At 61.1% G+C, this 23,720-nt stretch overlaps 2 protein-coding genes across 5 annotated transcripts in view; one reads left to right on the plus strand and one right to left on the minus strand.

Moving 5' to 3' along the window:
* The window catches only part of EVC2 (EvC ciliary complex subunit 2), a 79,190-nt gene extending 74,737 nt beyond the window's left edge, over nt 1-4,453 (minus strand). For all 3 annotated transcript variants that reach the window (XM_062213004.1, XM_062213003.1, XM_062213005.1), the window contains exons 1-2: nt 4,253-4,453; nt 3,254-3,308 (exon numbers count right to left, since the gene is read on the minus strand). In XM_062213004.1, coding sequence (XP_062068988.1) covers nt 3,254-3,308; nt 4,253-4,420 — 223 coding nt within the window. In that variant the 5' untranslated portion in view covers nt 4,421-4,453. The remainder of the gene's footprint in view (nt 1-3,253; nt 3,309-4,252) is intronic.
* A 1,790-nt stretch (nt 4,454-6,243) lies between these two features.
* EVC (EvC ciliary complex subunit 1) overlaps nt 6,244-23,720 on the plus strand; it is a 53,113-nt gene continuing 35,636 nt past the window's right edge. For both annotated transcript variants that reach the window (XM_062212864.1, XM_062212865.1), the window contains exons 1-5: nt 6,244-6,420; nt 12,206-12,334; nt 19,850-19,933; nt 21,733-21,965; nt 23,574-23,658. In XM_062212864.1, the coding sequence (XP_062068848.1) occupies nt 6,244-6,420; nt 12,206-12,334; nt 19,850-19,933; nt 21,733-21,965; nt 23,574-23,658 (708 nt within the window). The remainder of the gene's footprint in view (nt 6,421-12,205; nt 12,335-19,849; nt 19,934-21,732; nt 21,966-23,573; nt 23,659-23,720) is intronic.

Consider the following 23,720-nt stretch of genomic DNA (forward strand, 5'->3'; position numbering starts at 1 on the left):
CCTGAGCCCAGCGGCAAAGCTGTGGTCCCTCAGGGGAGGGGCCTCCACCTGCAGCGGACAAACCTCTTTGCTTTGTGGAATGTACCAGCCCGGCACTTTGTTACAGCAACACAAAGCAGATGGAGTCAGACGGCCAAAGAGGAAGGAGGACGTCTTGTCTCAGGGGATGCCTCTGAGCACCTGCCGGCTGTGGGGAGGCTGACGGCTGTCACAGGGGGGCCGCAGACCCGCCCAGCACAATGCCGCCACCCCCACCCCCACCCCCACCAGGCCTTCCCAGTACAATGTGCCCTCTGCCAATGCATTCTGCAAATTCCCAGCAGCAGGTGGACAGCTCAGACGTGGACAGCTCAGACGTGGACAGCTCAGACGCGTCCCCAAGAAGACACCGGACAGCAGCTGGATTTGCAGCACAGGGGGTACCTGCGACACCAGCATCCCGTCTGAGTGACAGCTCGAGTCCTGGCCCCTCCACTTCCGATCCACCTAATGTGTCTGGGAATGCAGCGGGAGATGGTCCCACTGCTTGGGTCTCTGCCACCCATGTGGGAGACCCGGATGGAGCTCCTGGCTCCTGTCCCAGCGCTGGCCCTTGTAGCCATTTGGGGAGTGGACTAGTGGATGGAAAATCTCTCCCTCTCTCTCTGTAACTCTGCCTTTCAAATCAATAAGTCAATCTAAAAATAAAAAAGCAGAAAAGGTATGGCCTGCTCTCAGGAGTCTCAGGCGTCCTGCTGAGTGGGTGCTGCGCGTGGCTGGTCAGCTGGGGGACCCTGGACGGCGCAGCTGGGTGCCCTGTGCTCAAAACACCAACAGACTAGGCAGGGAGGTCGGGGGAGCCATCTAAACGACACAGGTACGTGGAAGGACTGACTTGGGGTGTCGGATGCTGAAGGTGAGGCAGCTGTACCCACTGGGTGACCGAGATCACGCATCTGAGCCTTCCTCACACGCGTCTTCCACTCACACACTGACTGCCGGGGCAGGCGCGCAGCACGGCACCTGGGGGCGAGCCAGTCTGTCTCTCTCTGCCTTGCAGACAAACTTGAATTTAAATGCCTGGGCCAGCATTGCAGCGTACAGGGTAAGATGGCCACCTACAATGCCAGCATCCCACATGAGCACCAGTTCAAGTCCTGGCTGCTCCATTTCTGACCCGGCTCCCTGTTAATGTACCTGAGGGAGCAGTGGAGTATGGCCCAAGTGCTCAGGCCCCTGCACCTGTGTGGGGGACCCTGGATGAAACTCCTGGCTCCTGGCTTTGGCCTCGCTCTGTCCTGGCCATTGCGGCCACTTGGAGAATGAACCAGAGGATGCAATATACCTCTCTCTCTCTCTCTCTCTCTCTCTCTCTCTCTCTAACTTCCTCTCTCTCTCTGTAACTCTGACTTATTCAAATAAGCAAATAAATCTTTAAAAATGTTTAAATGCAAAGTATAGTTCACAATGAATGTAGTTTTAAAAGTCTGTTCCCTAGTCTATTGAGAGCAAATTTTTCAAAGTGCTTGAAAAATCTACATGTAAGAAAACAATAAATACCAGAGAAACAACGAGGCGGAACTGGGTCCCAGGTAAAATTAGTCCTTCTTCCCTGAATGGCTCCCCTGGGAGGTGCAGCTCACAGAGCTGGGAAGGGGGTCACAGTCTCCATGGTAAACCATGCACACAGGGAAGCCACAGCCCTGCGGGAACACAGGGGAACCTTACTAGGTCAGAGTCACCAGGGTCTGAGGACACGCACTGCATGGGTGCTGCCGAGAACCAACATCACTCTGGCCCCTTGGGCTGCCAGACAGGTGCCTGTCAGCAGGCTCCCTGGACACAAAATGTGACAGCCACCTTCAGCTCTGTGCACCTGCTGCTGCCCCCCGGGCGCTTCCTGGCCCTGGCGCCATGGAAGCCTCTATGGGGCTCCCTCCCTCCAGGGAAGACCCTTCCTGTCGCCTACAGAGAAAGGGGCCCACCAGGATCCCAGCCCTTCCTGGTCCCTGGGATTCTGAAAGCAGGCACAGAGCCCAGAAAACTGCATCCCCCAGCCCCCGTGACAGCACAGGGACAGGCAAGGGGCCCAGCTGAGCTCCTGGAAAAAGTCACTTCCACCTGCAGGGCGGGCCATGGGGCTCCTGTGCCCCGGGACCACGGCCCCAGCAACACCACTGCTACCATGCGGGGGAAAAGGCACCTGAGGGGGGAGCCAGGCAGAGGAGAGAGAGGTTGTGACGGGAGGGGAGAGGCGGAGCCACCAGGACCCTGTGCTGCTGGCTCAGCCCCAGGAGCCAATCGGCTGCCTTGTGTTAAGTCAGCGGCAGCGGAACTCCTGTGGTTCTGTGTGGCTGACGGGATAAAGGCCCCCAGAGACACTCGGGCCCTAACCCCACGACCTGTGTGCATTACCCGCAGCAGCAGGACCACAGCAGGTGTGACTAAGCCAGGGTCCTGGGTCGAGGTGGTCACCAGGGGAGGCAGGAGGGGCCGGAACGGACTCATAGATGTCCTTGTGAGCGAGACAGACCTGACTGACCTCGGCAGAGAAGACGGCACCGTGGCACTGCCCCAAGACATGATGTGACCCTGCTGGCTCTGAAGGCAGAGGTGGGCAGGCGCCATGAAGGGGCATGCAAGGAACAGGGCAGGAGCTGCCAAGGCACGGAGAGTGAGCTCCTCGCCTGGAGTCTCCCCAGGGAGTGCAGCCCCACTGGACCCGGACGCTGGCCCCCCAGGGAATGCAGCCCCACTGGACCCGGACGCTGGCCCCCCAGGGAGTGCAGCCCCACTGGACCCAGACGCTGGCTCCCCAGGGAGTGCAGCCCCACTGGACCCGGACGCTGGCTCCCCAGGGAGTGCAGCCCCACTGGACCCGGACGCTGGCTCCCCAGGGAGTGCAGCCCCACTGGACCCGGACGCTGGCTCCCCAGGGAGTGCAGCCCCACTGGACCCGGACGCTGGCCCTGGGGAGCCTGAGCTGGGGCTTCTGGCCTCCAGAGCTGGGACAGATGAATGTGTGTTGTTTGAAGCCACCAAGCTGGTGACGACTCATTAGAGCAGCCACGGGCAGGGGTGCCCGGCGGACCCGCACACATCAGACCCTCTCCGCAGTGTGCTGAAAACCTCCGGCCGGTGCTGCTCGGGGAGCCGGGGACTGACCCACCTGCCCAAGGCAGGGAGATGCTGCGAGTACCGGCAGGGTGTCGGGGGGCCCTGGTGTTCCATGTGTGGTCGGAACAATGAAAAGTCAACCAGAAGAAAAACGCACCTGCAGTCTTCAAGGGAGAGCTTCCCTCTCCGGGCCGAACCGCGCAGCCCAAGTCCTAAAAGATGTGAAAGACACAAAATCACCCATGGAAGAACGTGCGGGTCAGAAGCAGACGAAAGCAGCCGGCCACGTCCACGGCCCCACGACCACAGACGTGCCCAGTGTGGACTGAAAATGCTGCGAGACAGAACTGTGTCTGCCGAACAGGTGCAGAGCCGTTCCCCTTGATCCTTGCTCATTCCCCCCGCACTCAGGTCGGGTAAATGCTCCCAGTCACCTGGGATGATTTAAAGCGCACAGGAGGGTGTGCACAGCTCATAGCCAAATTCCACATCATTTCACGCGAGGGACGTGGGCATCCGCGGGTGTGGGCATCCACGGGGGGTCCAGGAACCCACCACCCATGACTACTGAGGGACTGCAGCTTTCAGAGTCGTCACACGGGGAGGACCTGCACCTCACGCCCAACGCGGCCTCCGGGCCCAGGGTCAGCTGGGCACAGTCACAGCCGTGTTCCAGGGAGCCGGCACCAAGCAGCTGCCATTTCGGAGCCAGGCAGGCCTGGGCGTGAATCACAGCTCTGAGGACAGCAGGAAAGCCTCAAGCCTCGAACCCACCCCCACTACCCCCCTCCGCCCCGATCCTGCGAGTGTACAGGGACCGGGCCAGGAGAGCTGGGCTCTGACTGGCAGCACGGACTCGCTGTGTGTCCCTGGCACAGCCTCTCAGCCTCTCTGGACTTCTGATCCTCCAAGCTAACTCCCAGCTTGTTAGCCTCCTTTAGAGACGAAAGCTTGTCCAAACCGAGCCCAGTCCAAGCCTCCCGGGGTTTCCAGGTACACGCGGGACGCATCTACACAACCCCAGGCACATCCCACAGGTTCCGTGCCTCCCAGCCTGAACTCCGGCCCACACACAGTGCCCTCCCAGCGCGGGTGCAGACCAAGCCGGGCCGCCCCAGTGAGCCGAGCCCCGGGGCGGGGCGCGGGCCCTGCTTACCTGCACCTTCCGCTCGGGCCGAGTTCCCGGAGCCCGGAGAGCATCCGGGGGAGGCTGTGCGCCCCAAGAGGAGCCGAGGTCACACGGGCGGGCGGGGAGTCCGCCCCGGACCCCCAGCGCCAGGGCCGCGGCCAGGAGGCCCCCGGCCAAAACCCCCGCGGGGCCCATTACCCATCCGGGACCGCGACCCGCGACCCCCAAGCGGCGGGCGCCGGAGCTTCCGGACCCCAGGCCCGCCCCGCCGCCGAGCATGCTCAGTGCGAGCCGCCGCTGAAAGTTTTTTTGGAACAAACAGCGCATCTGGGACTGGGCTGGCGGCGCGGGGCGGGAGGCGGGAAGGAGGGAGGGAGGGAGGGGGCTGGCGCGGGTCGCAGGCGCCCGGCGGCCACGCGTGCGGTCACTCGAGCCCTCCGCGGGGGCTGGCACCGGGCAGCAGCCCCTTCCAGGGGCAGCCTGGCCGGACCTTACCGGGAGCGGGCGATGGGGCTGAGCACTGGGCGGTTGTGGCCCTCGGGGTGCCCCCGCCCCGGCCGTGGGAGGAAGAAGAGACAGGCACGAAGGTGGGTGCGGGCTCTGGCTGCCTTCCCCGCTGTGTGACATGAGAAATTGAAATAAACAGCTTTACGACCAAATGCAATGCAAAGACTCGCGAGCGTTTCAAGTCTGAAAACTCAAAGAAATAGCCTGGGAAAGCCAGAGATGTGGCGACCCCACACATGTCCCGGGGCCGTGGAGGTGCTCCGGGTGGCAGGGACCCACACAGGCGGGAACACGCTGCCCCAGGGGAGTAAGATCCCGTTCCCTCCAGTCTACAGGGAGAAGGATCAGGATCCCAGCTGCTGTCTTGCCCGGCCTGCAGGTGCGCTTCCCTGCTGAAGTTCATCCCGCGGACCCCTGCGCTCCAGGGAGTGAAGTTCCCAGAAGTGAACACACGGGCCTGGGGGGGGGGGGCATTGTTTGCACGCATGCGTGTGTGTATGAATGCACCCATGGCTTGTGCATAGGTGTATACAGTCCCTTGTGTGCACGTGTGTACGTGTGCATGTATGTTCATGTGTGTACAAGTGCCTGGGTGTGGGTGTGCAAGTGCATGTGTGAGTGTATGTGCATGTGTGTTGTGTGCCATGTGCACGCGTGCCTGTGTTCACGGATGCACCCTGCGCCCAGGCCACGGGCAGCGTCCGGCAGCTGCTCCGCGAATCTTTGCTCCAGGAGAGAAGAGAGGATGAACTCAGGTAATTATTTCTCCCCAACAAAGCCTGGGTGTGTGTTGCGGGGGCCGGGCTGCGGGTTCCTTAGCGCCTGGGCCTTTGTCCTGCTTGCGGCCGGCCAGGTCCCTGTGGGCGCTGCCGTCTCCCCACCACGCTGCGTGGGAGGACCACGCTCTGGTGGGGACCCCCGTGAGGTCTACCTACAGAGAAGGGCACGGACCGTCCAGGGATTAGAGCAGGCGGGTGCACAGACGGTGGTGGCTGTGTGGCCGAGGTCGGTCAGCGGGAGAGGTTAGGGACTTGGGCTGGAGTCAGAGCTGCCTTCGGGCGCGCAGGGGCCCTGGTCCTGGGGACGGGCACAGCATTCATCACAGAAGGAGGTTGAGAAAGTTCGTAAAATCTCGGGTTAAATGCTTAGCAGACCTAAACTGCTCGATCCACTTATGGGAGCCACGCCTTCTCGGCCATTGGACGCCCCCTTCTCCCCGGGAGTCTCCTCTCCGGAAGGGACAGGCGCCTCTCGGGCATGCCCAGTGCACCGGCAGGGCTGGGCCGGGGGCGGCTCCAAGTTTTGGGCGGACGGCCCGGGCTCCTCCCTCCGCCTCCGCGGAGCTTAGAGGCGGGAGAGCGAACCGAGGAGAGGCTGTGCCGGCCGGGAAGGCGTCCAGCGCGCCGCGCCCTGGCCCAGCCGGCCCCGGGGCCCGCGTCGCCGCGCTGGCGGGCTCGGGCAGCGCGTGGCGGCGGGCGGGATGCGGGGCCCGCGCCGCCTGAGTGCACCCGATGGCCGGCGGCGGGGCGGCGGCGTGCGCGAGCGACGCGCGGCTGCTGCTGGGCCGGGACGCGCTGCGCCCGGCGCCCGCGCTTTTGGCCCCGGCCGTGCTGCTGGGCGCCGCGCTCGGAGTGGGCCTCGGCCTCTGTCTTGGCCGCCGCGCCGGCCGCCTGCGCCCGCGGCACCAGGTGGGTGGGCCAGCGGGCCGGGCGCGGTCTTCCTCTTCCTGGGGTCCCTTAGGCGGAATCGCGCGGGCCTCGTGCGCTCGGGTCCCGCGTCGGGTCCCCTCCTGCTCCAGGCCGGAGTCCCAGGCAGTGATTTGGGAGGGAGTTGGCGGGGCGACTTGAAAGGCACCGGGTGGAGTCTCCCGCGCCTGCCTACCAGGCTGTGTGAGCTCAGACAGCAGCGCCCACCCCGAGGGACCTCAGCCTCACCGTGGCCCTGGGGCTTGGGCAGGAGGCAGACAGAGTGCCCAGCTCAGAGCAGTGGGCAGGAGTGGGTGTCCATGCCTGCCTCTGCCTGCTCCGCCATCCGTTCACTCCAAACCTGCACTCAGTTCCCCGAACACCTGGGGGTCACCGGCCCAGGGCCTTCAAAGCCAGCGCGAATAGGTGACAGCGTTTGCTGATTGCACAGCCGGGCATGCGAGAAATGACAGGGCCAACATTTATCCGGGGCAGGCTGTGTGCCAGGCCCCTGCCTGAGCCTCTCACTAATCCAGGGCTCTGAGTGGATGCCATTCACCTCACCGTTTTGCATTTGCGGGAGCAGGCACTGGAGAGAGAGCGAGGTTAAGTGGCAGAGTGACAGGCGTGAGTCTATCCCCAAAACCACAGCCTCCTAGGAGACAGGTGGCAGTGTCGGTGGTGGACATGTCCAGGAGAGCTGTCCTCCTGCCACTGGTGTCACTGGTGTCGTCCGGTAGTGGGGTGACTGCTAGTGCCGCCCCTCGCACCTTCTGCCCCTCTGAGGGATAGAGCAGGTCGGGGATGAGGCGACGTGGGCTTGCGTCCGTGGGAGAAGAGAGTTGTTTTGGGGTAGAGCCGAAGGAAACCCAGGCGCTCTCATGGGCAGGGTTGGAGTGCTTTGTTGGGCAGGGCTGCAGGCACCCTCACAGGCTGGGTTGTGCGAGCCGGGGAGTGCTTTGTTGGGAAGGGCTGCAGGCACCCTCACAGGCTGGGTTGTGCGAGCCGGGGAGTGCTTTGTTGGGAAGGGCTACAGCTAATGTGGTACAGTGTGGGTGCCTTCGGGTGACAGATCGTGCTGGGGTTTGGGACAGTGACTTCCCCTGGGAGGAGTGGAAGGGGCGTAGTAACCCCCAGAGCCTTTGCCTGGTGCCAGGCACTGGCAGAGCACTTGTGGGCATTTGCTTCTATTTTTTTTTTTTTTTTAATGTTTATTTGAAAGAGAGGGAGAACTTCCATCCAAGGTTCATTCCCCCAAATTCCTGCAATAGCTGGGCTGGGCCAGGCCAGAGCCAGGAGGCAGGAGCTCCATCCAGGTCTCCCGTGAGTGTGTCAGGGACCCGGGTACTCGAGGTTTCCCCGGCTGCCTCCTAGGAAGCTGGATCCTAACTGGAGATGGGGTGTGAGTGAGTGTGCCAAGTGGGGACTTAGCTGGCCGAGCCCCCAGGCCGTTTGGTCCTTAGCCTCAGTCCAGCCTCTGAGTAGGAGTTATCTCCGCCCTTTGGAGAAGCAGTTGTTACTTTGTCCAGGGTCGTGGGCTGGTCAGCAGTGGGACTGGGTATCTGAGCCCCAAAGCCAGAGCCTTCATCATCTGCTTCTGGTGAGCTGGTGGTTAGCACCCCATTTGGTCGCTGAATCAGCTGAGGCTCCCAGGATGACCTAGCTGCTGGGGTCACATAGCTGGCAGTTGAGGGTGACCGTGGCCGAGAACGTGATGGGGGCCACAGAGGGGGATCTGGTGCCAGGGCAGGGCTAAAGGGATTTTCCCAGGATGTGATGGGACCTCCAAGAACTTCCTGTCCAGTGGGCCATCTCTCCTCGTCCTGGCCTCTGTTTCTGACATCTGAGCCTGCTTCTTCAGAAAGGACCCCCCGGGCTCCCCCTGCGAGGCGTAGGGTGCAGTGGGTGGAGCGGCTTCCCTTCCCTGCAGCCCGCATCCCAGCCCAGCTGCCCCCCCAGGCTCCCAGCCTGCATCCCAGCCCAGCTGTCCCCCAGGCCCCCACCCTGCATCCAAGCCCAGCTGCCCCCCAGGCCCCCAGCCTGCATCCCAGCCCAGCTGCCCCCCCAGGCCCTCACCCTGCATCCCAGCCCAGCTGCCCCCCAGGCCCCCACCCTGCATCCCAGCCCAGCTGCCCCCCCAGGCCCCCACCCTGCATCCCAGCCCAGCTGCCCCCCAGGCCCCCAGCCCGCATCCCAGCCCAGCTGCCCCCCAGGCCCCCAGCCTGCATCCCAGCCCAGCTGCCCCCCCAGGCCCTCACCCTGCATCCCAGCCCAGCTGCCCCCCAGGCCCCCACCCTGCATCCCAGCCCAGCTGCCCCCCAGGCCCCCAGCCCGCATCCCAGCCCAGCTGCCCCCCCCCCGGCCCCCACCCTGCATCCCAGCCCAGCTGCCCCCCAGGCCCCCACCCTGCATCCCAGCCCAGCTGCCCCCCAGGCCCCCACCCTGCATCCCAGCCCAGCTGCCCCCCCAGGCCCCCACCCTGCATCCCAGCCCAGCTGCCCCCCGGGCCCCCACCCTGCATCCCAGCCCAGCTGCCCCCCGGGCCCCCAGCCCGCATCCCAGCCCAGCTGCCCCCCCAGGCCCCCAGCCTGCACGGCAGCCACAGGAGCCCTCTCCCTGCTCCCCAGACATGGCTCCTGCGCTCCTGCGCTCCTGCGCTCCTATCCTCTCTGCCTGCGTGACCTTGCTCCCCGCGGGCCCTGCTCAGCCTGGGGTGAGCCGGGACGACTGGGGAAGCGTCCCCAGGGACCCCAGGCACCGCTCCTTGGTGCTTCTTGGACACTTTCTATCCTACTACTCCAAGATTTTATCTTGCACCACTTCCCTGGTGTGTGTGTGGGATCTTCGTTGTGTTGATTTCATCCTTAAAACATTTCTATCTGCACCCAGATTGCCCACACTTGTCCCTGAAAGGGTCCAGGTACAGCAGCCACACTGCTGCACACACCCACGGGGAAGCCACCTTGGTCACCACCTCCAGCTGTCACCTGGCTGATGTGTGTCCCCTCACTAAGGACTAGTGCTGCCGCAGCTTACGGCTCTGGGCGACAGCCGCTGCCTGGCCCCGGGGAAAGGGAGGAGGCCTCATCTCCTGGTTCCTTGCAGGTGCACCCTCCCGGCACCGCTGTGGGTACAGAATAATTAGCGATGAATCGCGGTCGTGTTCCCACGGTGATCGCTTTGGAAACATCGTCTGCTCTGAAATCTGCACCGGCGAGGATTAGAAGTGTTTTCCTTTCTTATACAATGTTCTGTTTTCCCCTGAAATCAGCACGTTTTTTTGTTTTGTTTTGTTTTTTGCGTTTGCTTGGATTCTGTGTACTCAGCACTTCTCACCAAACTCTCCCCTCCTTCCGTGCATCTCAAGACTTCTGCGTATGGTCTGGACGCAGTCGATGTTAGGCCCTTTGTATCTTCTTGAGCAAAGCCTCTCTCCCTGCTCCGGTCTGAGCTGGTTGTTCTCTGGACCACTGTATAGTTTGCACCAGGTCAGCAGCCCCTGGAACCTGATGGAATGCAGGTTCCTGACCCCTCCCCCAGCCTCACTGAGCCAGGAGGCCTGGGATGGAGCCCCACAGCCTCCTAGCAAACCTTTGTTCTTGGCCTGGGAGTCACCTGCTCTGGGCTTTCCCTGTCACCAGGAGCCTTGAGGGGAGGGGCGTCCTGCTGGGACTTCCCACCGCTCTCCTGGCAGGACCCTGTCTGGGGACCCCAGCACCTGTCTTTCTTTGCCTCCTTCCCGGTGAAGCTGGAGCACCTCCTCCGGTAGCCTTCCGAGAAAGGGATGGACAAACTCTTTGGAGAACTTCTCTGTGTGAAAACATCCATCTCCTATCTTTAAGTTTGATGCTGTGGGTTCATTAGTGAGAGAATTCTGGACTGGAAACCATTTTCCTCTAAAATTTTGAAGGCGTTTTCCGTCGTCTTCCAGCTTCGCTGAGAAGCCTGGTTCCATCCTGGTCCTCGAAGCTGTACGTGAAATCTCGTCTTTGGTTTTCTGCTGTGGATTGGGAAAGGATCTTGTCTTTGCTCCCAGCACAAGAAATTGCCCCAGGGCGGGACTTGGTGTCACCCGAGGTGCTGGGTACTATGTTTAGGGTCAGGTTGGGTCTCTAATTGTCTTCCTCTCCCTCCAATTTTCCGTCTCTTTGTCTTTTCCACACTGCTTTCTGCGAGACTTCTCACAACATTATGCTTGTATTGGGTTTTTGATCATTTTAGTCTCCAGGAGCGTTTCTACCGTCCTGTCCGCACGTTTGTGAGTGGAACATCTCGTCCCTCTCAGGGCAGCGTAGTTGCCCGTCCTGCCTGCCTCCCCCTCCTGTTTGTCCTGGGCTCTGCCCTTCATATCGGAGTCTGTCGCTCACACACTGGCATTTCCCTGGAGGGTGAGTGGGTCCCTCCTGGGGGCTGGGGGGATCTCACTGGTCCGTCTTTAGGGTCAGCTACAGTTGCTGCCCCCCAACCCCTGGCCGCATCATCCCCTCTCTATGCCCGAGTTGCGCCCAGCTGCAGCCACCGGAACCTCCGTGGGCTGTGTCTGCCGCGGGTCTTCACCCTCGCTGTTCGCTCTCCCCGGACCACTCTTCCTGAGCCATCTCGGCATCTTGCTTCTCAAACGGCAGCTCGTCCACAGCCCGTCCCCCATCCTCCCCGCTGCCCGTGTGCGTATTTGTTTCTGTCTCTTGCTAGAACATGAACTCTGTAGGCGTCAGCTTTGGGCATTGTGTGCCTTGCTCTGCTCCCAGTGCCCAGGGCAAGGCTTGGCGCGTAGCAGGTGCTCAGCGACAACTGCCGACTGGCATTTCTGCAGATTCTGTCTGGGAGCCACTGGTGGCCAGAGGGGGAGCTGATGGTGTCTCCGACACAGCCCACTGCTCAGTGCGCACGGTTCTCCTTCGTCCGACCCACTGAGGACACCGTGGCACCCAGAGCCGCGGCGTTTTTGTAGCCGTTTGTCAGGAACGTTGTTTGTCTCTCTCTGTCCCAAAACACCGGGTGTAGCAGAGACTGCCATAGAGCTCACAGACGACAGCACCAGAGCTCACGCCTGGCGAAGCTTCTCAGACACATATTCGTTCTGTAAGGCAAATAAAAGAAAATAAAAGGTATCGCAGCCGCCTGTGCTGGGGATGCCGCACAGCACGTCAGCTCCACCGCAGAGTCTCGACACCCAGGGCACCGTTCACGGCTTGGGAGCCGAGGCGGGGCGGGAGGGCCCTGCTGCTTCAGCCTCAGCCGAGGGCGTGCGTGTCGGGCAGCTCGGACTTCCCACACTGCACGGGTCCACGAAGGACCGTGGCAGGGACCGGCTTCAGCACGGAGGTGTTTTGGGAAACACAGAACCCACGCTTGCTCATCAATGTAGGCTCCCACGAGAAGTCACTCTGGGGTTTGAAGGCTAAGAGATTTCCTTAAAAGTCATCCAGGGCCGTTGTTGACAGCCACAGGGAAGTCAGTCCTCGTGGTCAGTCCACGGGAAAGTCAGTCCACGCACCCCCGGGCAAAGCTGTGAGCCCCGAGCCGCTCACGTCCAAAGTGACCCGAAAAGAAAATGGGGCGATCGTGGCTCCGGGCCTTGGGGCCTGCTGAGCTGGAGCCCCGGGGACTGGGTGGTCTGGAAGGATGTACGTGGACCCCAGGGGGAAAGGGATGGGGTGGAGGAGGTGGGCGGTGCCACAGGCGAGCAGAAGTGGCTGCTGGGAGTGGGAGTGGACCGCCCGATGTCCGGGCCGGGCGCGGCTATTTGAATCCACTTCTCCGCTTCGTCTCCACCTTTGGGCTTTAGAAAGACGACGCTCAGAGTCTGCTCAGGAGTTTGGAGTGCGAGGCACGGACGCCCTCGGAATCCGGCTCCCCGGCGCGGAGGAGGAGGAGGGAAGCCCAGGCGGCGCCCCGGGACGAGGAGGCCCTCACTGTGAGTGACACCTGCGTGTCGACTTGCGAGGCGCGGTGGGTGCCCGTGCCCCGCCCAGCGGCCCAGCGTGCTGCACCCGAGCCTCTGGCGGGTCTGGTGTCCCACCAGGCTCCTGCGTTCGGGGCTCATTTGTTCACAGCAAATACACAGGGGGGAAGTGCGCGGTGTGATGAGGCGGGAGGAATGCGCACAGCCTTGTAGTCAACATTGCCATTAGCTCAGAAAGATCTCCAGGGCCCCAGTGCGCACAGTATCAGCGGCCTCTCCCCCCTCGCAACTGCACCTGCACACATGTATGCGCACACATGCGGTCACACATGTATGCGCACACATGCTTGCAGACACACATGCACACATACAGACACACACATGCATGGGCACACACACATGCACACAGGCGCCTCCAGAGGCAGCCATGGCTGTGACGTCGTCACCCTGCGTGGAGTTTGCTGTTCTGTGCACACGGAGCCCTGGGCCTCCTACCTCTGAGATGTGTGTGTTTGGCCCTGAGTGTCCACGGCTTGTCCCTGTTTAAAGCTCCGGGTGGCCGCCGTGGGGACTGTCTGAGCTGCCCGTGCTCCACAGAGGGCCGGCTGCTGGGTGCACGGGGCTCTTTTCAGGGGCTGGCTCCTGACATCAAGGCTGCCATCGACATTTGAGTGTAAGTCTGTTTCCTTTTCATTGTCTGCTTTTAAGACAATATCTAGGGGTGGGCGTGCTGGCCTTAGCAGAGATGTGAGAAGGTGGGTGCCTTGTTCCCTCCTCACCGGCACCTCCCTCCATGCCACCCAGCCTGAGTGAGCTCTCTGGGCACAGAGGGTGCGACATTCCCAGCATCTGGGTCCTCAAGAGCGAGTGCCAAGTGAAAAGCAGAAACATGAGGTCGAAAGGAGGCAGAGGGAGAAAGAGAGGGAAATAAAGGAAGACAGGTGGAGAGGTGGATGATCCAGGCACAGACAGAGCGACGGATGCCCGGGGGAGGGGGAGAGGAGCCAGCTTGCTGTGCACCTGCTGGCCATGCTCTGTGTCCTGCCAGCGTCATAGCATCCGTCCCATGCAGTTCTCCCGGCAGCCGCCTTCGGGCAGGTCTTGTTTCCCTCCTCACCTTCCAGGTGAGGGAGCCGAGGCTCGGGGGATCAGATCACACAGCCGACGAGTGGCCACGCTGAGGTTTGTCCCTGGGTCTGCCTGGCCCTTCCCAGGGAGCTCGGCCGCCCTCCCCCACACCCTGTGCCTCTTCCAGGCCTGTTTGGCAGGCTCAGCTGATGGGGGGGGGGGGGGAGGCTGGGGGACTTCAGTGACTTTCACAGAACTTTGGAGTCAGCAGCAGTGAGCTTCCGAGTCACCCTTACCCTCGCTTCCCGAAGATTCTGACCGCAGGGCTGTGCCTGCCCTGTTGGCAGGACCCTGCGGAGGGAGCGCTGCCTGGTGGGCTGACCCCAGGTCTGTAGGGACGGGGAGAGCCTGCAGTCCCAGGAGCAGGGCTTGTGGGGGTGGGGCTGCACCTGCCTGTGCGTGCTGTGTCCCTGGCTCCTGCTGTCTGTCCCTGTTCGTGTCTGTGTCAATGCTTCTCTGCGTGGCCTGTGTCCCGTCTCAGTCCATGGACATCTGTGTGGCCTGTGTCCCGTCTCGGTCCATGGACACCTGCGTGGCCTGTGTCCCGTCTCGTTCCATGGACATCTGCGTGGCCTGTGTCCCGTCTCGTTCCGTGGAAATCTGCGTGGCCTGTGTCCCGTCTCATTCCACGGCATCTCCGTGGGACTCCGTGTGTCTCTGAACTGTGAGTCTGGGTCATGCAGGGTCCCCCGACTCTGCCTCTGTCTTCCCCTCCCCCAGCCCCGTCTCTGCTACTTTGCCCCGTTGCCCCTCTGAACAAGTTGAATATCCTTTATGCAAAATATCTGGAACCAGTAGAGTCTGGGGTTTCAGGCTGCGGAATATTTGCAATTGCATCCTGAGACCGCCTGGGGCGGGGAGCATCTGAGCAGGCCCCGCGTTGGGGGCCGTGCGCACCCGTGCACGGAGCCTGGCCGTCATTCACAGTCTCCTTGGTGCACCGTGTTTGGACTGCAGCCCATCCCGTGAGGTCAGCTGTTGGATTTTCCCACGTGCCGTGTCGGTGCTCAGAAAGTTTTGGATTTGGGGGCATTTTAGGTCCCGGGTTTTAGGTGTAGGCAAGTTCTCTGTGTGCTGTCAGAACCGCGCTCACAGGAGGGAAAACAGGCGTCCACGCGAAAGCACAGCCACAGGCCTTGGTGGCTGCACCGTCACGGTAGCTGAGCTGGGCGGACGACACCCGTGTCCAGCCACTGCCCCGTGGGTGATGAGCACAGCGTGTGCTGTCCCTGCGGTGGCCACGGGAAGGAAGGAGGGACGGACGCCTGTGGCGACAGGACTGGGCTGGACAGCGAGGGAAGGCAGTCACAGGTGGCCACAGAGGCAGGACTCCAGCCGCGGGATGTCCCGAACAGGGAACTCGGTACAAACAGACGGATCTGCCAGTGCCAGTGCCTGGGGCTGAGGATCTGAGGGTACAACATTGCTCTGTGCACACATCAGTGGAGGGCCCGGCAACGCACTGACCTTCACCCTCTCCCGGGACTTGTACGAGGTCCGAATTGCACCTCAAGAAAGCTGATAGGAAAAGCAAAAGCCACCATGTGTGAGGCTCTGAGCGTGACGACCACAGTCCTGGCTGTGGCTTCCGGAACCTGTCTGAGGCGCCCCACCCCCAGGCTGGGCGTGAATGCCTCTGTTGGGTGGGGGGCCCACATCTTGCAACCTCCCAGAAGCGTAGCTCATTTTTTCCTGCCTGGTCATGTTGTCCCTGTTAAGGGTTCAGCTTGGGTGCCCATGACCAAGCTAATCATTGCCAGCAGTTAAGTTAGAGACGTGGCTGTTCCACACACTTCTGCAGCCTGAGCTCACCAGGGTGTGTGGGCAGGACTGTGGTGCACGGAGGCTTTTCATGACCTCTGTTTAATAAATAAATCAGCCAGAGCCAAGCCGAATTCCACAAGGCCCCCGGGTGTGCTCCTGTGCCGCCTCGGTCTCACCCCCCCCCCCCCCCCGGTCCCAGGCAGGGGAAAGGCCCTGCAGGATGTGTTTGCGATTGCCGGGAGGAGTTGAGCTGTGCTGGCGAGGCCGGCTCTCTGCTTTAACCAGTTTTCTGAAGGATTGCATTTTGTCAGTGGGAGCAGTTTCACCCTGTGGATGTGTGCTCCCTGCTGGTTTCTGCACAATGGCATTGCCCAGCCTGGGGCTGGCGGGGGACCAGCAGACCCTGGAGGGACCCCGACCTTAATCAATAAGGAACATTTCAGGGGCGGGCGCCATGGCTCAGTTGGTTAATCCTCCACCTTGCGGCACCAGCATCCCATATGGGCGCCAGGTTCTGGTCCTGGTTGCTCCTCTTCCAGTCCAGCTCTCTGCTGTGGCCCAGGAGGGCAGTGGAGGATGGCCCAAGTGCTTGGGCCCTGCACCCACATGGGAGATCAGGAGGAAGCCCAGGCTCCTAGCTTCGGATCGGCACAGCACGCCGGCTGTAGCAGCCATTTGGGGGGGTGAACCAACGGAAGGAGGACCTTTCTCTCTGTCTCTCTCTCACTGTCTATAACTCTACCTGTCAAAAAAAAAAAAAAAAATGGGGCATAGTGCGAGATCTTTAAAAAAATAAATAAATAAAAAATAAGGAGCATTTCAGAAAACTAGAAGCGCGGGGTCCTGTCCGGGCAGCAGGAGCTCGTTCACCCTTCGACGCCGTGTGCCAAGTGTCCCCAGGCCTCTCAGTCCTGGCCCGGGCCATGACCGTGCTCTGGGCCTGCCCTCCTGGGGTTTGCCTTCTGCAGGTGGACGGAACGGAAGACATCAGCACACACAGGTGGAGCGTGGAGCCCCTGCCAGCCAGCTCTGCGTCCAGTGCACCTGCCTGGGCCGCCTGCTCCACGAGCCGCCCCCACAGGGCTCACGTAGACCCTGGCAGTGAGACCCTCGTCTTGTCACATGATGCTTCCACCTGAGTGGGTGCTTGGTGTTGCGTCTCCCCTGGGACGTGAGTTCCAGGAGGGCGGGGGCCATGCCTCCTCTGATTTCTCACCCCCTTCTTTCTGGCCTCTCCTGTCACCTCTGTTTCTAAGGATGTTAAATGGCCTCTTCTGTCTTCACATCTTGTCCCTGGGCCGGGGACTGTATCTCCCGCGGAAAATTAGCCAGCCCGGTGTCCTGGGCCCGTAGCCCGTGCCATCTCGGAGCCTGAAGCTACCAATACTCTGACGTGGGATGCGGCGTCTCAGGCAGTGGCTTAACCCACTGTGCCACAATGCCCACCCCTTGAAGTCCCCTGTTTTATTTTATTTTATTTTTTTTATTTTTGACAGAGTTAGTCTGTTAGATAGTGAGAGAGAGAGACAGACAGAAAGGTCTTCCTTCCGTAGGTTCACCCCCAAAATGGCTGCTATAGCTGCCACTGCGCCGATCCGAAGCCAGGAGCCGGGTGCTTCTCCTGGTCTCCCATGCAGGTGCAGGGCCCAAGCACTTGGGCCATCCTCCACTGCCTTCCCGGGCCACAGCAGAGAGCTGGACTGGAAGAGGTGCAACCGGGACAGAATCCGGTGCCCATATGGGATGCCGGCGCCGCAGGCGGAGGATTAGCCTAGTGCGCCACGGTGCCGGCAAAATCCCCTGTTTTTAAATTTATTTGCAAGGCAGAGACAGAGACAGAGATCTCCCACCCACTTGTCCACTCCCCAAATGCCTGTAACAGCTGGGCGTGGCCAGGCCGGAGCCGGGAGCTGGGGGCTCAATCTGTGTCTCCCACGCGGGTGGCAGGAACTCAAGCCGTCACTGCTGCATCCCAGGACACAGAATTCCTAACCGTTTTTTCCCTAGAACCCCATTTCCATTTTGCGCTGGGCCCCACGAATGATGCCAGTCCTGCCTTGAGCCTTACGCCGTTCTTTGCTTTTGTGTCGCTTCAGAAACGTCTCGGGCAGAGGGTAGCTTGGTCGTGGGCCCTGAGCAGCAGCTGCCCTCGGTACCCTCAGGGCGCAGAGAGACCCGTGTGGAGAATGAATATGCAGGTGTTATCCTGGGGCCTGGTGCTATGGCGTGGCAGGTGAAGCCTCCGCCTGCAGTGCCGGCATCCCATATGGGCGCTGGTTCCAGTCCCGACTGCTCCTCTTATGATCTAGCTCTCTGCTATGGCCTGGGAAAGCAGTAGAAGATGGCCCAAGTGCGTGGGGCCCTGCACCTGCGTGGGAGACCTGGAAGAAGCTCCTGGCTTTGGATAGGCCCAGCTCTGGCTATTGCAGCTGTTTAGGGAATGAACCAATGGCATTTGTCTAGCCATCAATTCATAGCCCAGCTATCCATCCAAACATCCACCTACCCACCCAACCATCCATCCATCCAACCATCCATCCATCCACCCACCCATCTATCCATTCATCTGTCTATCCGTCCATCATCCATCCGTCCACCCATCTATCCATTCATCCACCTGTCTATCTCTCCATCATCCATCCAGCTACCCACCCATCCCTCTATCCACCCAGCCAGCTACCCATCCATCCACCTGTCTAACCATCCATTATCCATCCATCCACCCATCTATCTGTGCATTCATCCGTCTATCTTTCCATCATCAATCTGTCCACCCATCTATCCATTCATCCACCTGTCCATCCATCATCCCTCATCCACCTGTCTCTCCGTCCATCCACCCAGCCAGCTACCCATCCATCCACCTGTCTATCCATCCATCCACCCAGCCAACTACCCATCCATCCACCTGTCTCTCCGTCCATCCACCCAGCCAGCTACCCATCCATCCACCTGTCTCTCCGTCCATCCACCCAGCCAGCTACCCATCCATCCACCTGTCTATCCATCCATCCACCCAGCCAGCTACCCATCCATCCACCTGTCTCTCCGTCCATCCACCCAGCCAGCTACCCATCCATCCACCTGTCTCTCCGTCCATCCACCCAGCCAGCTACCCATCCATCCACCTGTCTCTCCGTCCATCCACCCAGCCAGCTACCCATCCATCCACCTGTCCATCCATCATCCCTCATCTACCTGTCTATCCGTCCATCCACCCAGCCAGCTACCCATCCATCCACCTGTCTCTCCGTCCATCCACCCAGCCAGCTACCCATCCATCCACCTGTCCATCCATCATCCCTCACCTACCTGTCTATCCATCCATCCACCCAGCCAGCTACCCATCCATCCACCTGTCTCTCCGTCCATCCACCCAGCCAGCTACCCATCCATCCACCTGTCTCTCCATCCATCCACCCAGCCAGCTACCCATCCATCCACCTGTCCATCCATCATCCCTCATCTACCTGTCTATCCGTCCATCCACCCAGCCAGCTACCCATCCATCCACCTGTCTATCCATCCATCCACCCAGCCAGCTACCCATCCATCCACCTGTCTCTCCGTCCATCCACCCAGCCAGCTACCCATCCATCCACCTGTCTCTCCGTCCATCCACCCAGCCAGCTACCCATCCATCCACCTGTCTCTCCGTCCATCCACCCAGCCAGCTACCCATCCATCCACCTGTCCATCCATCATCCCTCATCTACCTGTCTATCCGTCCATCCACCCAGCCAGCTACCCATCCATCCACCTGTCTCTCCGTCCATCCACCCAGCCAGCTACCCATCCATCCACCTGTCCATCCATCATCCCTCACCTACCTGTCTATCCGTCCATCCACCCAGCCAGCTACCCATCCATCCACCTGTCTCTCCGTCCATCCACCCAGCCAGCTACCCATCCATCCACCTGTCTCTCCATCCATCCACCCAGCCAGCTACCCATCCATCCACCTGTCCATCCATCATCCCTCATCTACCTGTCTATCCGTCCATCCACCCAGCCAGCTACCCATCCATCCACCTGTCTCTCCGTCCATCCACCCAGCCAGCTACCCATCCATCCACCTGTCTCTCCGTCCATCCACCCAGCCAGCTACCCATCCATCCACCTGTCTCTCCATCCATCCACCCAGCCAGCTACCCATCCATCCACCTGTCTCTCCATCCATCCACCCAGCCAGCTACCCATCCATCCACCTGTCTCTCCGTCCATCCACCCAGCCAGCTACCCATCCATCCACCTGTCTCTCCGTCCATCCACCCAGCCAGCTACCCATCCATCCACCTGTCTCTCCGTCCATCCACCCAGCCAGCTACCCATCCATCCACCTGTCTCTCCGTCCATCCACCCAGCCAGCTACCCATCCATCCACCTGTCTATCCGTCCATCCACCCAGCCAGCTACCCATCCATCCACCTGTCTCTCCGTCCATCCACCCAGCCAGCTACCCATCCATCCAAGCATCTACCGAGTGAGCCCTTACTTGGACCTCCCTGTTCCCCTGTGGTCCCTTCCCGAGCCAGTGTGACCAATGGCGGGGTATTTTGGATTTTGGGGACTCTTGAACGTTACCTCTCACTTCACGGAAAGCATCTCAGGCCGTATGTTCTCTCTCCTTCCCAGGAGTGCGAGCCATCTCTCAACAGCAATATCACAGCCTTTGCGCTGAAGGCCAGAGTCGTCTACCCCATCAACCAGAAGTTCCGGGTGAGCATCTGGGCCCCGTCTGGAGACACAATGAATTCAGTAGTGTAGCGGAGGTCAGGGTGCGAGCGGGGGGTTGAGGGTGCAATTCTGGGTCCTGGCCGAGGGTCTTAGGGCTATGGAGCTCGTTTTAACGGGGACCACTTTGCAGCTCTGCATTGTAGCAAACGCTTGGGCCAATCCATTTTCTGACTGTTTGCAGGGATGGGACCTGCCCGTGGTGTTCCCAGGTTAGGACTTCCCACAGCTCCCCCTCTAGGGCAGCTTCCACCCTGCCCTTCCCACGCGAATGCAGACACTGATGGCGACGTCACGGACATCTTTGTTCTCGGAGCCCTGCGTGGATGCCAGCAGCCAGCGCTCGCTGCACCCTTGAGTGGGGCTGCCTGCACCGGGCTTTGCAGCCTTGAGGTGTCCCTGTGGGGTAAATGGTGTTGGCTCCACGCTACACAGAAGGAAGAGGCTAACGATCTGGCCAGGCCACCGGCCGTGCGTGCCACACCCTCAGCCAGGGGCCACCTCCAAGCTGGGAATTTTGCAGGGAGCTGTTCCCAGGGCTCCAGGGAGTCGCGGCCTGTGAGACGGCCTGGGATAGAATGTCAGGAAAACACTGCCCGCCCCCTTGGTGGTCAGGAGGATGCGCCCTGGAGGCGCTGACTTCATCCTAACTCCCTTCGCAGCCCTCTCCTCTGTGGCTGTCTCCTCGCTCCTCTGTGCCTCAGTTTGTTCATACGGGAAATGGGCGTAATGGTTTCCAGAGTTACTTTTGAAGAGAGCCCCACATATGGAAGGATCTGAGAATTCTTGCACCAAACAGATGGTCCCTCCTGAGTTAATGTCCCAAGGTGCAGAGCTTCCCCAGGGCGCCCTGTGGGAGCAGTGCTGACTGATTGTAGCTCCTGGAACGGCTCCCTGGCGCCCACTCTGGGAACCTCGTCACCCACTGCTGAGCAGCCCAGTGGGTGGGTCCGGTGGGGGTCCTGGGACTCATGCACGGTCAGGAGCGTCAGCCCCTCGCAGGAGGCACCCTGGCCTGGGCAGGTCTGAACACATGCGAGCTTGCAGGACAGCCTGGGACAGACCAGGCAAGGGAGAGCTCCTAGGGACCCGGGATCTGGGCTCCGCGGCTGGAGACAGGGACGGTGTAGCCCAGCGGACAGCAGATGCAGTGTCTTGGATGGGGAACCGGGGTCTGGCGGGCCCCAGAGTAAGAGGAGGCCCTCAGCCGGAGCCAGCCCGGTGCAGCTGGGTGAATGTGCCTGGAGCTGTGGGGAGCTGACATGCGCTGAGCTCTCTGGCTGTGCCGTGCGCTAGGCTAGGATGCAGGTGGCCATGGTGGGGTCCCTGGGGACCGGTTCCTTGATTAGGAGCTGGGAGCCTGCGGGAGGCTGTGTGGAGCCAAGGCGAAGGCCTGGGCAGGACTCGGGCATCAGAGCAGGCGCTTTAGTGGACAGGCCTGCCTGAGGGGGGCGGGGCAGCCGGGCCACAATGGCCAGGGCAGAGTTGGGGGCCGAGTGAGGGGTGCACATGGGTGCTTGAGGAACAGACCCAGGTCAGGAGCCTCTGGGTGGGTGCCTGGAGCGTAGAGGCTGCCCTCACGGGGACAGCTGAGCTGTGATTGGGTCCTGGAGTGTGGCCATGGCCGTGACCCTGGAGCAGAAGCCCTGTAGTGCACGCTCAGAGCCCTGACCGTCTGCTCCGGCCAGGCCAGGCCTCCCCGGGAGCCCCCTGGGTCTCAGGTCGACTTGCCCAACAGCCCCAGATCGCCGCGGGCACTAACGGTGACGTCCCTCCTGCCGCAGCCCCTGGCCGACGGCTCCTCCAACCCCTCTCTGCACGAGAACTTGAAGCACGTGGTTCTGCCGCACCAGCCCCTGGAGGCCTCCCCTTCCAGCAGCCTGGCCAGCCTGAGCCAGGCCGAGAAGGACGACGCGAGCTCCTCGTCCAGCGTCCACTCGGCCGCCAGCGACGACAGGCTGCTCGGCCGCACCTTCCTCCGTGTGGACAGCTTCCCCGAGCTGCTGGCCTGCGAGAGGTGAGGGGCGGCCGGTTCTCTCCGAGAGGCCCAGGGAGGCCCAGAGATTCAGCCGTGGACACCCGGCAGCCTGGTGCGGGATCCCAGATGTGTTTGTCGCCGTGGTGTCAGCCAGCATTGCGGGGAGAGTGCGGGCTGATCTGGAGACGGGACAAGGGGCCCGCGCGGAGTGACGGGGGAGCCCTGGGCCTCGCATGGAAGCCGCCAGCACTGACCAAGTGCCCCTGAGTAGTGGGGCAGAGGCCAAGCCCCCTGCAAGGGTTAATGAGATCCTGAACACCAGGCCCAAGTCCCTGTTGCTCACTGCTGCCCCCTGTTGTCCGACGAGGGAACCTTGATGGTTCAGAGATCAATAAACCCTGAAGGTTGGGGGGTGGGGGCTCTGCTAGGCTGGGCCAGCTCTGGCTTAGAACGGCTGTTTCTCAGCATTTGGACTTACAGCATTTGTTTTTTTATTTTTTTATTTTTTTATTTTTTTAATTTTTTTATTTTTGACAGGCAGAGTGGACAGTGAGAGAGAGACAGAGAGAAAGGTCTTCCTTTTGCCGTTGGTTCACCCTCCAATGGCCGCCACGGTAGCGCGCTGCAGCCTGCTCACCGTGCTGATCCGATGGCAGGAGCCAGGTGCTTCTCCTGGTCTCCCATGGGGTGCAGGGCCCAAGTACTTGGGCCATCCTCCACTGCACTCCCTGGCCACAGCAGAGAGCTGGCCTGGAAGAGGGGCAACCGGGACAGAATCCAGCGCCCCGACTGGGACTAGAACCCGGTGTGCCGGCGCCGCAAGGCGGAGGATTAGCCTAGTGAGCCGCGGCGCCGGCTTGGACTTACAGCATATGTAAGTTTGGATGGGAGTGTGGTCATTTACGGCTCACACCGAAGACTTTGCTCATGCCCTGCTACTTGTCTACCTGCATAACCTCCACTTGCTTTCTCCGAGCATGTCTTTCCCAAGTCAGTTTCTTCATCTGTGAAATGGGCACGTGGCCGTCTCCCTTGCAGCAATGAGGAGGGATTACTGAGGCGGTAGACGTGACCCGGGTCAGAGGAGGAGAGAGGACCTGCGTTTCTCTCGCCTTCCGTCCCAGGCTGCGGGGTCTTTGACGCCATCTGCCCCCTTCTGGCCATCACTGGGTTTCAGACGGCTCATTGGCTCCCTTCTTAAGGCCACTAGGTGGGTGTTGGGGGCCTCGGCCTGCGTCAGGGATGGCGACTCCAGTCTGGGTGCTCTGGGCGTTGTGGAGCGGGCATGCCGCATCCCAGACCTGAGATGCTTGGAGTCAGAAGCATTGGGGATTTGAGATTTTTTTGGATCTTGGAATTTTTACGTGTTATTATATAAAATATCTTGGGGATGGGATCCAAGTCTAAACGTGAAATTCAATTAGGCTTCAAATGCACAGAGCCGGGAGGTGACGTCATACGATGGCTTTAACCTTGTGCAGGCAACGAGGTTGCGTGGTGTGGAATTTGCCACTTGTGGCAATAGCTTTGCCCTCCCAAAGCTTCAGTTCGGGAGCACGTTGGAGTTCCAGTGGCTCCACCCGTGACCCCACCCTCAGCCCCCACTGCAAATATCCTGAACGCCTTCTCTTCCTCTCGGCTTCTCAGCGTGGACGTCGACCTGTGCGTGTACAGACTTCACCTCCAGACGCTGCTGTGTGTAGACGCGGCTCTGCGGCAGGAGGCGCGCATGGTAGGTGGGCTGTGCTGCCGCCGCCCTCCCGTGGGCACGGCCGCTGGGGGACAGGGCTGTGT

Source organism: Lepus europaeus, chromosome 16 (genome assembly GCF_033115175.1).
Source record: "Lepus europaeus isolate LE1 chromosome 16, mLepTim1.pri, whole genome shotgun sequence".
Taxonomy (NCBI): Eukaryota; Metazoa; Chordata; class Mammalia; order Lagomorpha; family Leporidae; genus Lepus; species Lepus europaeus.